The sequence below is a fragment of the Vipera ursinii genome (genome assembly GCF_947247035.1).
Source record: "Vipera ursinii genome assembly, chromosome: 3".
Taxonomy (NCBI): Eukaryota; Metazoa; Chordata; class Lepidosauria; order Squamata; family Viperidae; genus Vipera; species Vipera ursinii.
The window spans coordinates 127981599-127997805 of record NC_139516.1 but is presented as its reverse complement, the minus strand read 5'-3'; the positions used below and the strand labels follow the sequence as shown (position 1 = coordinate 127997805).

The 16207-nt window shown below is 36.8% G+C and overlaps 1 protein-coding gene across 1 annotated transcript in view; it reads left to right on the top strand.

Moving 5' to 3' along the window:
* Positions 1 to 16207, top strand: part of CTNND2 (catenin delta 2) — a gene marked incomplete at its 5' end in the record, with an annotated part of 448616 nt that overhangs the window by 371384 nt on the left and 61025 nt on the right. Inside the window, one exon of the mRNA XM_083360640.1 lies at positions 11700 to 11873. Within this exon, the coding sequence (XP_083216766.1) occupies positions 11700 to 11873 (174 nt within the window). The remainder of the gene's footprint in view (positions 1 to 11699; positions 11874 to 16207) is intronic.

Here is a 16207-nt window from a genome sequence, read left to right as displayed (position 1 = left end):
AACATTCCTAGAGCAGTTTTAAATTTATACTGAAGAAAAATAAGGTATCTAAAATCTAAAATATTTCTCATTCATTTCACAAAAAAACCCACTGTCTTAAATCTTATAAATCAGAACCATAGATACAAAAAATAAACTTCATACTTCTGTGACTATGACTGAGTGCCCACAGTCATTCTAAGAAAGGTTTTCTTGGTATAGTATTGTTGTTCACAAGATCCTTTTTTTGTACCAAAACATCCCAGTCTATTCATAGATTGATGGATTTAATAATCTCTTGCATTTGAGAAATAAAATAAAATGGTATTTTAGATTTAGATTTTTTTCCACATTATTGTTGGCAAAGCAGAGAAGTTTCAGGGAGTTCCCCATTGTAGAATCATAGAGATGGAAGAGACTGTTCAAGCATTAAGTTCAATTCCCTGTACAGTGCAGAAAGCTGGTGTAAAGTATCCAGCTATTTGAATACATACAGTAAAGGGTAGACCATCATCTCCCTAGATAATGGTCCACCTGTCAAACTGTTTTTTGCTGCAAGAAACTTTTTCTATGGTTTCTGTCTTGAAACAAATCTGAAACTAGTTCAGTTTTAAGAAAAAAAATTAGAATAATAAAATTGTCTTAGGATACCATGAGTCTCCCCAAAATAGGTTTTTATGAAAAAGAATTTGCCCTCTTTTGGGTTTCTAGATTTTTGCATATCTTTACACAGAGAATGTGACCAAAGCTTTATATGTATCCTGCTGATGTTTAAAAGAAGCCAGAAAAAATAACTGCAATGTTTAGTGCTTGTTTTATTCATTTTATGGTTATGTCAACACAGAATGTGTTAATGTGAAAATTTAATCACTTCACTCATTCAATCAGTTCAATTAAAGAGATAATTAGAACAAGTTATTTCATTTAACAAACAACATAAATCTTAAAAATATTAGCTTCTGTTTCTTTCATTTTAATTTAAATTATTAAATTAAAATGAAAAGGAGAGAATAAATGAAATGAATAATGAACAGAATGAATAATAAACTATTAATGATTACATTATCAATCAAGCTCATGTAAACTTTGATTAATAAAAAAACGTGATAAAAATAAATTTCCATGTTCAAAAGCCTCTCTTGATAATCCAAAATAATGGTCTTTTCTGAATCACTCATTCAAACTTTATGCTTTAAACTTGGATTCAAAACACTAGGCTTTATTCTAGGCAGAGACTCACTAAATAGGCACCGTGCTCATTCATTTGTGTCTCACTCTTTTCTGCCTGGTGTTTTCCATTGCTGAAAAAAGCAGGTGTTCTTTTTTCTATTAGGTAATTTTATGACAGAATTCCAGGCCATTTATCCATCTGAATAATGAGCTGAAACCCAAGTGGGTCATGCACCACCGCAGCAATCCCAAATGCACAAGGGAGCCTGCAACAGAATGAATGAAGAACAAAGTATTCAGTATTTTGGCCACATCAAAGGGCAGACCTGTTAGAAGAGAACCACAATGGGAATATTGTTCATGGAATAGAGTTCATGCTAGTAAAAGCTCAGAAATGACAAAGTTGAGCCATTTTGCCATGGCAGGCTAGCCCATAATCCTTTCATGTAGTGTCTGAAATGTACTTTACCAATTACTGGAAGCGCTACATATTTAATTTTTTGTTTATGAAATAAATGAAACTAGCAACTCACAACTTATATGTTTACTTAGAGTGTATCTTGGCAGGACCCATGGGAAACTCTGATATTCTCTGAAAAATATACGCAAAAAATAAGAATAGCTAAAAGGAAGCAAGCACTTTTTCTCAGAATTTTACATTATGGTCTTTAATATATGAAATATTCATATTCCAAAATCTAATGAATAATTCAGTGGGCTTAATACAATTCGTGCAAAATCATTGCAATATGAATGGCCTTTATAATCATATGTTTCTGATACTCTTCTGATGTTTCTTTAGATTTATTAACATCTTTAATTTTTATTATACACGTAAGCTGACTCAAAATAATATTTTTATTTTAGATGACCCTAAATCACTGTCGACCTTCAGTTATATCTTTTGTAATGAGTCATAAGTTGTAACAACATTTCTGTAGTAAGAGGAAATAAACTTGAGTGTACAAGGTAGATGTAAATCATAATGCAAAAGATAAAAATCCAAATTATTATTAGTATTCCCTCACTGACTGAGGTTCTCAAATGAGAACACGTTAAATATTGCTTCGTAAATAGATCAATCGATTGATGTGCAAATAGGCTCTTATCTCTCTGCATGTGTACAAAATAATGATTTTTGTATAATTCAAAAACAAATAGGTGGTCTTAGTGACCTCTGCTTCTAGACAGTTTTTAAAAATTGTTTTCTTTCCAACTTTCAACAAACTACTGTTATTACCAGTTTTACAGTCTTTGGTCAATTTCAACACCTCCAAGAATATAATTTCTGGGATTATTTTCCCTATGTCAGTAATTTCATTGTGTTGTTTAGACCTTCATCACAATATAACTGGAAGTGGCTACTAGATTAATAGCAAAAACCCAGCTCTCTCCTCGCAGCTTGTTTCTTACACACTCATCTTTTATTCTCATATTGCTGTGTTCTCATTGTTTTACTTTATTTTTATGTTTACACTTCTTTTCATTTTTCTGTTTTTATTGTTGTAAGCCACCTAGAGTAGACCCATGGCAAGATGGGCAGCAATCAATTTGGGAAGAAATATTAGATGCCCTAGTTTATTTTACATTCTTTCTACTTTTTAAGATGGATACCATACATATCATATACAACAGAAAGAACTAGAAAAACACTTACTTTTTCTGAAATTCTAATGAATAAATTGACTTGAATATTTTGCTATTAAAGGACCAAAGTACTAAACCAGTCTTAAAAATCACTGCAAGAAAAAATGTGCTGCTTATTGTATTATTATGTTCCCTATATGTTTTAGCCTCTAGTCCTCTAATCATCTTTGTTCTCTATACTCTGAGTAGCACATTGCAATGTTACTTAAACAAAGCAGAAAGAGCCTAAGGGGGTGCACTGATTTCAATCTGTGTGGGAGGTCACCACATCCCTTGTAAATTAAGCCATGAACCAGGATAATTTATCAGTGATATTCCTAAAGCTATTGCACCAACTCTGCCTGTTTCAGAAGATTATGCAGTGATATGTTACTTAATTACATGCTCTTTGATCTACTATGTTACATTTTGTATGGGGGGGTCTCTTTGAAACAGTTTCATTTCAGAGACTTTAACTGATTTAAAATACTATAGCCAAAATGGGTCCTGGATCATTATAGGGATCGTTTTACCTTTCTAACATTAGCTAGAAGCCATTTGGCTGCCGGATATGATTGCTCTATAATTCTACAATCTAAAGGCTTTCTGATCAGACCATTTTTAAAGCATACACAGTTAAAAAAAATAGAATGAAGGATATCTATACTTTTCTATAGTTTTATCTAGAGACACGGTACTTTTGTTTCATAAACAGTGTCTTGGATAGATAGAGAGTCAGGGTTTTCCAAAGCATATCTGTTGCGTGGCTTTTTAATGTATAATAGAGAATGAGAAGCTACCATTTTTCCCTGAAAGTAAGCCCTAGCTGGAGAGCTTGCCACACCACTGCCCAGATGTCCTCGTTTCCCCCAGGAATTGCATGTCTTTGCTTACCTGACTTCCAGCCCTGTCCCGTTTCTTTTTCAAGCTCCTCCGCTGCTGCATGCAGGGAAACAAAAGAAGGGTTTTTTTGGGGGGGAGTCAATCAATTCCAACTTCTCGCAAAAAAAATGACTGATTGATCTCCCCCCCACACACACACGCAAACTGTGGAGGAGCAGTGGAGCTGCAAAGCAGGTGGCAAGATGCTGAAACGGGCCTGTCTCTGTCCTGCAGCTGCCCAGGCCTGCCGGAGGGAAGGCCTACATCTACCAGCACTTATGGTAAACACAGCAGCATTCTGGCTCTGATGAGGAAGGGGCAGCCAGCATGGACGCTGATTGCAGGATGCCCACTCACTTCAGCATCCTCCATCCCCAAGCCTCTGTCACTCCACCTGCTGCTTTGGTCCTAGGCTGCCACCTCCCCACTCGCCTCTCAGGCGGGCCGGGTCAGCAAGATGGCCTTCCCAGATCCCAGGCCACCTGCTTCGTCCGGAGGAGTGTCAGCCTGGCCACCCCCATCTTAGTGCCCTTCCTGCCACTGCCCTGGGGCTGCAGGGGCTTGCGTGGCACAGGAAGGCCATGCGCACCGCCATGACCGACTTCCCTGCCCACCAGCACCAGTACTTGGTTCACCACCATGCTCTCGCCTCTGCGTTGCATCTCCACCCCAAGCATAGGCCCTGCCCTGCCCCCATGTGCTCACAGCCTGCTGGTACTGGTAAAAGTACGCCCTACCCCAAAGTAAGTCCTCGTGCTTATTTCAGAGCCGAAAAGAAAGTAAGATCGGGTCTTACTTTCAGGGAAACATGGTATGCATAATATTAATGAATTTTGGTTATATTGTCTTCTTCTTGTCTCTATTAGCTCTTAGAATGTAAAGCTCTCAATATCTTAAAGTATAAAATTAAACACTCATAATAAAAGAACACTGAAAATATTATAAGCTCAAATTTCACTCTGGTTTTCCAGAATCAATTGTTGGGGAGCATGAAAACAGGGAAATTACCGTAGATGAGAAGGAGATTTATTGTTTTTATATGAGTTTTAATAGTTTTTATTCTGATTGTTTACCTTTAGGAAGATTGTGGTTGTTACTGTTTTGTGAATTACACATGGTGGTGATTGTCTGATTTCAAATATTTGATGCATAGGAAATAAGCTAAGCCAGGGGTAGGCAACCTTGGCTCTTTTATGACTCGTGGACTTCAACTCCCAGGATTCCTGAGCCAGCCTGATTCAGGAATTCTGGGAGTTGAAGTCCACGAGTCATAGAAGAGCCAAGGTTGCCTACCCCTGAGCTAATCCAAGGGGTTTTTCCCAATTTTCTTATAGTAAATGGTTTCTTAATCTGAAATACTACATTTTTAAGCATGTAGTAGCTATTCCTTATTCAGAAATATTTCCAAAATAAAATTTGATCAGAAATGCATCACAATATCTTTAATTTTTGAAATGTTGACACACTAGATTTCTACATGAGTCTTCAAGAAGGAAAATATCATGGCTACCGGGCTCATGTTAGTAAGGCAAGCCTAGAGATTAAACACATCAGGAAGATTGGATGTAATTCTACTTCTCGCAATTCATAGTCCCAAAACAGGAAATAACTGTCCTAGAAATATTGCTAAGAATTTGTTGTTTAAGCAAAGGTACACATTATATGTGGGCTTAATGTTCAAATAAGAAATAGTCATATTTTATTTGCAAGAATTATCCCAACCTATGGTGTAAAGAGGAATGAAGCTGTTCCTCTAAAAAATACATAATTTGTTTATGAGAACTCACACAAAATGTTCACTGCTGTATAGTATATAAGTCACTACACTTAGGAAAATCATGACTTTTCTTTCGGCACCATAATTGTTTAATTATTATATAAACAACCTGGTCTTGTTTTTGGAAAGGTTACTATATCATCCTCCACAGCTGGCATATAAATACATCACAGCACTTACGATAATGAAGTGATTATATTGTCATGGACTCCAGTGGATTTGAAGTGAGGGTTGTTCTACAAAGCAGAACATTTAGAAATAAATTATAATAAGAACTGAATAATCATTTTTTGTGAAGCACCCCACATCTGGAAGTTAAAGTTAGAGGGTTCTCATACTTGGGAATAATCTTTCATGCCCTGGTAGCCAGAGGGCACACTTAGACTCTGTATTTCATAGTCAGATCTGTCCATACAAGCCTTTTATTGATTTAGAGACATTCTATATGCACCAGCAGTGCTTGCATTATTTATAGTTAAAGCTTACATGCAGCTGCTTTATGGAGCTCAAATACACTCCATAATAATCCTGCAGCTTTTGAGCTTCTGCAATCACAGTTTCTGAGGAACATATTCCAAATGCTTCAGTCTGTCCCAGATATGTTTTTGTACTATAAAATAATTGGTGTAATCAACATAAAAACTGCAACATGAGTAAACTTTTTAAATTATTGGTTAAAATTATTCTTTTTCCATACTGGTGCAGTTTTCTTAATTTTAACAGACATTTTTGTTACCAAGGGAAATGGTTATGCTGTACAAAAGCTGAACTAAAGCATTGCACCAGCATTTTGGAATACTCTGGCCATTATAACCCGATTAGGAAATTATTAAAATTGGAAAAAATAAGAGCTTTTGATTCTTAATTTCACCATTTTTATTACTTACAATTATTAATTTTAATTTATGTATTTTTTCCTTTAATTGATTTAATCTTCTTGCAATTGTTTACTTGGACTGTACAATCCTATTAAGGATTTTTATTAGCGTTATGAAATTAATTGCAATGGGTAAAAATGAATCCATGAATAATAGAATGAAAGACTATAATTGCCAAAAATAAGATTTAACTTGGCAATAGTTTATTAGTTACTGCAGCTAGATATTTAAGTCAAAATTTCAATAGTAAACTACAAGACAACAATGACATTATCATGTTTTAATGTATTACAACAGTAATATTGCAAGACAGATATAAAAACATTGCATATAAAATCATCTCGCTCTATGTGAGATGATTTGTAGAAAGTGTTGTTCATCTTATATTATTTCCTATAAAGTCATTTCTTCACAATCTATATTCTGGCTAATAGTTAAATTACCAAAGCACTCAGAATTGGTTCTATCTCCAATATCTACTGTCAGATAAAAATGAATCTTTTTAAATGTCTCTAAATATTGTTACATGGCCTGTAGAATCCATAGTGCAATTGCTGCTTTAGTGTTAACATTTTAGCAATTTTATTAATTCTGTATTCCTATAGTTTGACTGAAGTAATAAAGTGAAAAGCTGAATTTATTGCTAGATCTGAGATTATAATGATCACAAGAATAATGTATTAACAAGATCTTTTGGGGGGGGGGTGTGATGCTGTTCTACTTTGTAAGCTTTCATCAAAGGTTCAATTAGTTATTTTAAATCAATATTTTCTTCAACACCCCACATAGACTTCAGACTCCCTCCTTATGAACAATATGCAGCAGGCTTTGGAAACATTTTGCTCTCTAGATTTTGTAGCTCACAGCACTCTTATTTTTAGCCATTCTGGCTTCTTTGCTGAGAACTGTAATTCAGCAGTATCTGGCAGATCATTGACTTAACTTTCCCTATACTTCAATTTTCTGTGAGGGGTTGAAAGTTCTCCGTGTGAGCAATCAATTAGACACAATATTTCATACTTAAGAAGGGTGCATAGTTCTGTGCTTTTGAAAAAGAGCCAGATTCCCTGAAATGGGCTGTGCTGAGCAAATAGAAACTACCACATTAAATTGGAACCGAAGTAGAGAAAAATTAAGCAAAATGTATCTCCTTAGCAAAACTTTTTAAAATAAATGAATAAGCAAAATAATATTTTCTCCATGATGCTTTTACTAGTTCAGTTAGGCTTCACTAGTCACTTTTGACAGATAACCACTTTTGACTAGCTATCCTGGTAAGCCTTTCCATTGACATCTCCTTAAATTATGCAACAGCTAAGGTGGTGTTAAGGTGATTTGAAGATAAGTTGTTACAATACTTGATTTAATTTGAAAATTTAAATTGTTTTAATTTAATTTAGAGTGAGAATTTTCTTCCAAATTTTGCAAAACATTCTGTATGCAAGTCTATTGAAGAGATAGTTCATCTATTAGATAATTTGTATTGGTTTTTAAACTATTACTTGGGAACTGCCCAGGGTCAGATGGAGTTGGACAATGTCCAAATTAAATTAAATACATTAAAATCTCCTTTTCTCCTGTGATTACAGAAAAGACTTAAAATTTCTGTGTCATGGTTCCGATTAATGAGACAGTTCAAACAACATTCAGGCATTGTTTTTCTAAAAGTCTATAATAATGAGAACGATGCATCGGCACTCATGGATGGATGCCAGAATCTGAATTCTCCTCCCCTAAACCCATCATTATCATGCACAACTCCCTCCCTTAATTACACATCATTAATCACATTCTCCAATTAGCCCAAAACCCAAGCTTCACTTCCGTTATCTTGCGCCCCATTCTTATTTATACATTCGGTTAGCATACTCCTCCCCGCAACTTCATTATATTCAGAGCAAGTAGTTTAAAGAAAAAGGCTGCTTCTTATATTGTCAGACCAAAAACATCCAATGTTTGCAGCATTGACATCCTGTTTGTAAAAAATCACAGGATAATGCAATTTCTTGGCCAACAGTATGATTCCATACTGCACATTTTCCATTATTTGTCAACCTCCCATACATAGAAAGCAACATTTTTGATTTCTGCATACTAGAATGGGTTGTTTTCTTATCTTTCATATAAGAATTGTACCTAATTTACCTAATTTGTGGTCTTCTGCTTTTTCTTTGTACTCATTGATAGAGGTTACATAGACAAAGTTATGCATAGCCTGAATAGTTTGATTAGATTCCAGAGCGTTAGCATCAAAGCATGCAACACAAATCCATAAGAAATTATTATAATATATATGATTATACATTTAATATTTGTCCTGCTACTTATTTTTTCATTTATTTTAGAAAAGATTCATTCCCTTATTATCCCTCTGTTTAGTATGAAAACTGAAATTTATTAGCAGGATCATCTTATATTTAACAGCTTAGAGTGTTCATCATGACTTGTTTACAGTAGCTTGAGTGGTAGTGTTCCCAAAGTCAACTTGATGTAATAGTGGGGAGTGTGTGGCTCTACAAATGTTGGATCACAATTCCTAATCAAGATAAGTAATGATGAAAGATGCAGAACACAACAACTGAAGGACCTTGCCACTGTGACTTCCCAAAAGGGCCTTAATTCTCTTAAATATCTTGTTGTATGGTTTCTCTTCTTGGGATATTTCTAACTCTCTTTTGAGTTAAGAATCTGAGTATCTTCATTAGAAGCTTAGTCTCATATTCTGGCTAAACCTAATATTCAGTGACAGATCTTTAGCTTCCCTGATTCTACAAGAAAGTTCTTCATCATCATAGAAAAGGATTGAAAGTAGACATGATGGCTTATCAGCTTAATATTTGGCTTCACTCTGCCTGAAGAGTATAAAAATGAAGCTAAAATGGGGTATTTCAATGTTGATCCCCAGAAAGATTGGAATTTCCTTTTTAATGGTGGTGGCTTGCCTGGGAGGCTGCTTGCACCAGTTAATTATTTATTCAGCCTCCTGAGCATGCTGCACAGGTGAGACTATTTGCTGGCCAAATTCATTACCCAGCCTTCCACACCCCCAGAAGGGAGATATTACAATCTTGCGATGCATGACTGTCTTACATCTTGAAGGAAGAAATGTTTTATTGAAATGCCTGTTCTATGCAGTCTGGAGCCCAATTCGAATAACTACTTGTCATCCAAATTTTACACATCTGCTGAACTGAATACTTGTTCTGTACTTGTTGGCTTATGACTAGATACCTCCAGATGGTTATTAAATTTTCTTCTATTACCATTGTTGCTTGAAAACTTTTGATATACTCTTGACTCTGTGTATTTGTGTGTGGGGTGTGTGTGTGTGTATGGGTAGATGTGTATTCTGCACATGCTGGAGGTATCCAGTTTAAAACTTGTTTGAGTATTATTTCTGTTTCCTTTATCACCTTGGTTTTTTGTTATATGAGATACAGTTAATCTCTGACTATAACTGAAGTTGATAACTACATGATCCGTGTGGAAGGAAGGACACATAGAAAGATTTAAAATGGTGAACTCTTCCTTTCCTTTTTATTAGTAAAGATGGCAAAGGAACCATTTTTTTCTTCCCCTTTCATTTTTGGAAGCTAACCCTGAGGTTCTGAAATGAACAAATCCTTCTGCCCTTCTTCATCCTTCCTTCTTCAAGCAACAAGAAATGTTCTTTTGTGGCATCTCACCATTAAGCCATTCAGCTAAGAGATAAAAGAAGTAACAACAGAAGCAGGGGGACACACTGGTGCTGAAGTGATGTATGTGTGTATTAGTGTAAGAATTTGAAATTTGGTGAAAGAAATGAACCTGGAGAAGACAATATGAGGCAGTGAGGAACATTGGGGTCATCATGGGATGAAGAAGAAAAGAAGAGGTGATTAAGAGCAGCCTACTTATAAAGGAAATTTCCCAAAGCCGCAGTAAAGAATAGAAAAGCAATAGATTGGCTGAACTGAAGTCTGTCAACAGAGACAGCCCCAGAAGAAATATATTGAAAAGAAGAAGATATGGCAGATCTTAATAGTGGGGAAAAAATCTATGGGAACACAGGAGGAGTTAACAAATACCAGAGTGGCCAAGTTGAACTTGGGAGCATTTTTTTTAAAAAGTCACTTGAATAATGAGGATCAACTAAATTTTATTTCTTTATGTCTCTGAGAAAACTTCACCCCAAAAGGCACATGAGAAATACAGATTTATAAACAAATAAGTAAATGTAATAACAAATAGTTGGTTTGAAGCTAATGATTTTACTAGTTGCTATCTAATATTCTTTTGCTACTGCTTGTACAATATGTATTTGAGCCATATTTTCAAAATTGTTTTATCATGTTTTACCCTTTATTGTTGATCCAGTTGTATCTTTCTGGTGACTGAATGATCAGCCAATCCTCTGAAACAGATTTGGGGAGAGATATGAATTGCAGTAATGGTGAATATCTGTAGCTCGGGTGGAGGATGAGGGTGAAAGTTTGTTCTCCGAGCTCGTGGGTTGGTTTTTGAATGTTGTTACCAAGCTACAGTAGGTAACATTTTCAGTGGAGTTTAGGGGATGTCATTGTCAGTTTTCTGTTTTTAAGGGCTTCAGGTGTGGTTGTGTCAAGTGAGGGTCTTGTGATGGGTCAGGTATGAGTCATCGGTGAGAGGCTTGTGATGTGGAGGTTACATCAGGTCAGGGTTACTGGGAGATGAACTGCTGGTGGGAGGGGGATGGGCCAGGTGGGAGAGGAAGGGGGTTTGCGTGAGTTGGTTGAGCGTCAGTGCTATGTCTGGCTGGCTGTGCAGTTGATTTGGATTCTGAGGGGTTGTAGGTCGATGTGTCTGTTGATGAAATTGCTTGTAGGGTGCCAGGCTTCGATGAACTCACAAGCGTGACCAATGATTTTAGTGTTGCTCCAATTGAACAGGTGTTGTTTGGTGTTGGTGTGGAGATTAAGGATTTGAGATCATGGCATTTGATATGAATACCTGCTGTACTAGTGGGACAGATCCTTCACTCTCATTCAGGAAAAAGGGAAGGTATCTTACATGAATAAAACATTGGACATACTCCGTTATTGGCATATAATATCCTTATTTTTTATAATTGTACATTGTTTTGGGGACTACTAATAGAAAACTAGCAGATAGAGGGAGAGGGGGAGAGAGAGAGAGAGAGAGAGATTAATTTCCAAACACTTGAATTACATTGCCCCTAAAATTGAAGGCATCCTAAATAAAATAACAGGTAAAAGTTATTTAATGATCAAAACCAACATTTCTTTCCATTAGGTGTCTTTGAGTATATATTAAATTTGTAAGCATAGAAGTACATCTTTATATTTGAATGGATGCTTTCCTCTTTTGCTCTGTCCTGATAACATTCATCTTTTGTTTCTTTTTTTCAGTGGGATGGAGTTGGCCCTCTCCCTGACTGTGCAGAACCACCCAAAGGAATCCAGATGCTATGGCACCCATCCATAGTCAAACCCTACCTCACACTTCTCTCTGAGTGCTCAAATCCAGATACACTAGAAGGGGCAGCTGGTGCACTACAGAATTTGGCTGCAGGTAGCTGGAAGGTATGAAATCTGCCAGACCCTTAAATCAGCATAGATGTCTTAAGTTGAATAATTAAAAACGAATTGGAACACCAGTTGAAACAATTGCTTTCCCTACTGTAAGATCAATAAGGAATTCTTGCTATTCATGACTGCCAGCATATTAGATCTAAATTCTATTTATATTGCTAATGATTCGTATTTAAAAAAAATACAAGAGCCAAGTTCCCTCCTTTAACTCTGTTTGTTTGCTTGAGCACAATAAAACCATTTCTTTGTGAAGAAACCCAATTATATTTAGCATCAATTAACATCCTTGCTGACAGCTTTAGGAAATTATCAGGGACAAATGAGAAAACTCAGTTAGGTTCCTTATCTGAAGTTGAGAAACAACCTTAAGCTGCTCTGTTGACTAAATGTGAAGTAGGATTGATTCTTCAGGAAATCCTTCCTTAAAATTTAATTAGTTCCACTTCAAGATGTATGGGCTCAGGTAGTAGAACTGTGATGTGATTTAATATATTTGTTTCCATATTATGCCAGCATGTTTTATTTATGCTACGCTGTTAGTACAATATACTAATCTATATGGACCAGGCAATAGAAGACATGGTTTATCCTTGCTACAGCATGCTAAAAATAGCTTATATATCAATAAGATGCATGGCTTGTCATGTCCAAGGTAAGCATGTCTGACCAAACAATTTTTCTTTGAATTGGGAGCTTGACAAGCAAAAGTGATGCAACTGAGCAGTGAATGAAATAATCTGCTTTCCCAGAAAATTCATATAGAATAAGCAGTGTTACCCTAAGCTTTTCCATTCTGTCTTGTCAAATTGCCTAAAATGTGTGACCCTGGAGGATGTTGTGTCTTGAAGGGAGAAAAATGCCTAGTTATATATACACTTATATATAATTAGCTAAAGCAATGAAATTTTAATCTGCTACTTGCCAATAAGAGGGCCCTTTTATGATGTAGAAAATATTTATTTACAGCTGTCCAATTGCAAATAAAGCTTTCTTCATGTTAGCCAGAACATTTCTTTTGGATTAAATATCTGCCAGGGACAGCCAGCAAAAGTTTATGATATACAATAACAGTATCATTAGCAAACATTGCAAGCTCTTTCACATATGAATGTGCTTCTGAAAATATTTAGGTTCAGTGATGGAAGGAAATGGATAATTGCATGTGTTCATTTCCCTACATGCTTATATGATATTTGTGTAAAATACCTTTTCCTCTAGTTAGTTAAGCTGCTTAGAATCCTCACAAGTAAATGGTCTGAGAGGATCAGATACTCTAACAATGTGTTAATTGGAGAGTACAGACAGCCCCATGGGTACTCCCATGTTGTGGATAAGAAACCCCGTCCAGTTTCCCTCATGTCAGCTGTATGAACTAAGATTGCTAAGTGTTGTAGTTCAATCTCTGGCAAGAGTGAAAGGGGTTGTTACCCCTACCCTTGTCACCCTGCCATTCTTGGTATATAATGGTGATAGGTTATGCAATATTTTCCTTGTGCCACTTCCCACTTTGCTGGAAGAAGCAAATGCCTGGGCCAGGCTTCTTCTCCTTCACACCAATTGTGTGAGAGATGGGACTCACAGTTTGAGCACTTACTTGCCTGCAACCTGTGAGTATAATACTTATAAAAAGGAAAATAATATCTCAGCTCCTGGCTATAGTAGTATGAGGCCTGTGGCCAGACAACAGCAGCCATCTCTCCTCTTGAGGAGATCCAAATAAAGCTTTTATGATTGAAACATTAATTTTAAGTTAAATATTAAATTTAAATATGTTCTTTTATCCTGAACTAACAATTGGGCAGCATAAGGCACTAGGCTGCTCTTGGAGAGGCTGGGCATAAACCAAATGGGCTGGATCTGAGGTTCTCAGATAGAATAAAACATGTAAGAATAGTCACAGAAGGGCAATAAACCTCTGGTTCAAAAATCGCTGGAAACCATTAGTGGACACATTCAAAGTATCAAAATTCAGGAAGCAGACTAAATAGCTTAATACAAGGAATCAGTACAAGTCCTCACTACAATATTTAACTGCCTCAGAGAGGACATTTTTCCTGAGCTTCTCCTAGCTTGTCCTGATCTCTACCAGTGTTTCCATATGGACATTTCTTTTCAACATTTCTCAGGAAAATGATTATGTTCTTCCAAATCCCAAGAAAAATCAGGCAAGAAAACATTAATCGAGTCAGAAGGTGCTCTCTACCATTCTGCTTGTAATGTTTGTAAAATGTCACATGTAAGATGTTTCATGTAATTCTCAGCTCTCCAAGAAGCACTTCATGCTTGGGACAGCCAATTCCCAACCTGACTCAAAAGGTCCTGTTGTCAGATGCAACATGCCAGGGAGCAGCGGGTGCTAATTGAACAGATTCTCAGCTCGCCTCTTGATTTTCCTTTTCCTCTTCCTGGAGATAGTACAGAGGACCTCCAGATCAACCTTATCAATGAGCAAACATTTAATACTGCACATTGGCACTAACTGGATGGGTATGAGAGTCTGTAGCATCTTCAGTTTCCAATTTATAAAAAATACAAAATGGACTTCAGATTTCTCACTCTAAATCCCAAAGCTTAATACCTCTCAGGAATTTGGAAACTGTTCCCCTAGATGTCAGCTTTCAATCCGAATTTTAGGAGCTTTTCATCTTAGCTGCTGATTCCCTAGAGCGGACATGTCAAACACAAGGCCCGGGGGCCGGATCTGGCCCGCGAAGTGGTTTCATGTGGCCCGCAAAGCCATCCTGGAAACAGTGAGGGAATGGCCCCCACTGCCTTGGCCCTGGCCCAGAGACCCTCCTTTTGCCAGAGACCCTCAGATCTGTCCCACTCCTGCCCAGGTCCCCATAGGCACCCTTGATGTGAACGATGCAGAGCTGGCCACGCCCACCCAGTAGGCCATACGCACTCTAGCCACGCCCACCCAGTAGGCCACGCCCACCCAGCCCCTTGAGGGCAACTGCAATGCTGATGCGGCCCTCAATGAAATTGAGTTTGACACCCCTGCCCTAGAGATTTCTAGCTTGCAGTTCAGTGCTTCTCTCACCTAATGCCCAGAAATACTGCTTTTACCATGGGCACTCAATACTATAGCCACTAAATACTTTGCCTCATCCATGTTCAAACAGGCCTTATTCTCTCTCCTGGAAGATTTTCTTGGCCTGATTCAGTGTTTTTCCTCAATTCCAGTCACAGAAAAGCTTCACTCTTACAACACTTCTCTCTTGTTCAAGTGTTGCTTAGCTTTCTGCTTTTCCTGGAACGTAGATCACCAAAACCAAGTGGCTACTTCTAGTCCCTATTTTGTCCTCTTCATCCAGAAATTTTTTCTCCTTCTCCAGATTTTTTTTCCTCTCGGCTCCTCTCGTAGGTAATCTGCTTTTTTCACATATGTCAAATTTATTTTTTTTCTTCAGTCTCAATACAAAGGGTTTTTGTAGGCAACAATAGAGTTGAGGAAGGCTAATCTGGGCAAATTTCTTCCTCTGCTACTTTGAGGCTTGGTTGACTGTTAATATGAGACCTCCCGCCTGTCTGCTCAGACAGATGGGATATGTGCATTGACTGTCTGGTTGCAAATTTGTCTTCCTGTCTGCATACCATCTAGGCTACTCAAATCTGGGCAAAGCTGGAGGAGGGAAATTTCTTCCCAGAATGGTGGTGGCAATCAATGCAGACTCATGATCTCCTCCACTCAGAATTACTTCTATCTGAAACTGTTATTTAAATAAAAGCACCAAACTTATACCTTTATTTTCCTTGTTGGTTTCTTAAATTGATTTAGTTTAATATAATGGAAGAATAAAGTCAGGGAAATTATTTTTCATAATAACAATGAGAAACAAAGCCATAGTAGTATATTACAGAAATTTCCTCCTTTAATTGGCATAGCAAATAAATGCTATGGCAAAGAAAATTTTGTTTACTGCAAAACCTCAGTTTGAATTAGAATGGGCTGTTCTCAGAGGAATATTTTCTCCTTTCATGCTGAGCAATTATTTGAATGCTAATGTCAGTCTGATTTATGGACTACCTGGATGATTGCGTATATTCCAATTTCAAAATACACTGCCATCCCTCAAAAAATTATTTGTCTTTGTCATTTTTTTTAAAAAAATATCTAGTAGGCTTATTGGGGCTTATTGACTTATAGAGCATATGTGCAGGACTGTTACTTAATAACAATAGTGAACATATTCAAGAATGAATTTATTTCTCAATTTGGATGAAGGATGAATTAGCCGCATCTCATACTGAATTCTTTTGTAAGAAAGACAGCAGAGGATAATTGCCTGCAAACATATCCTTATTGACAGTACCCCAAGAAT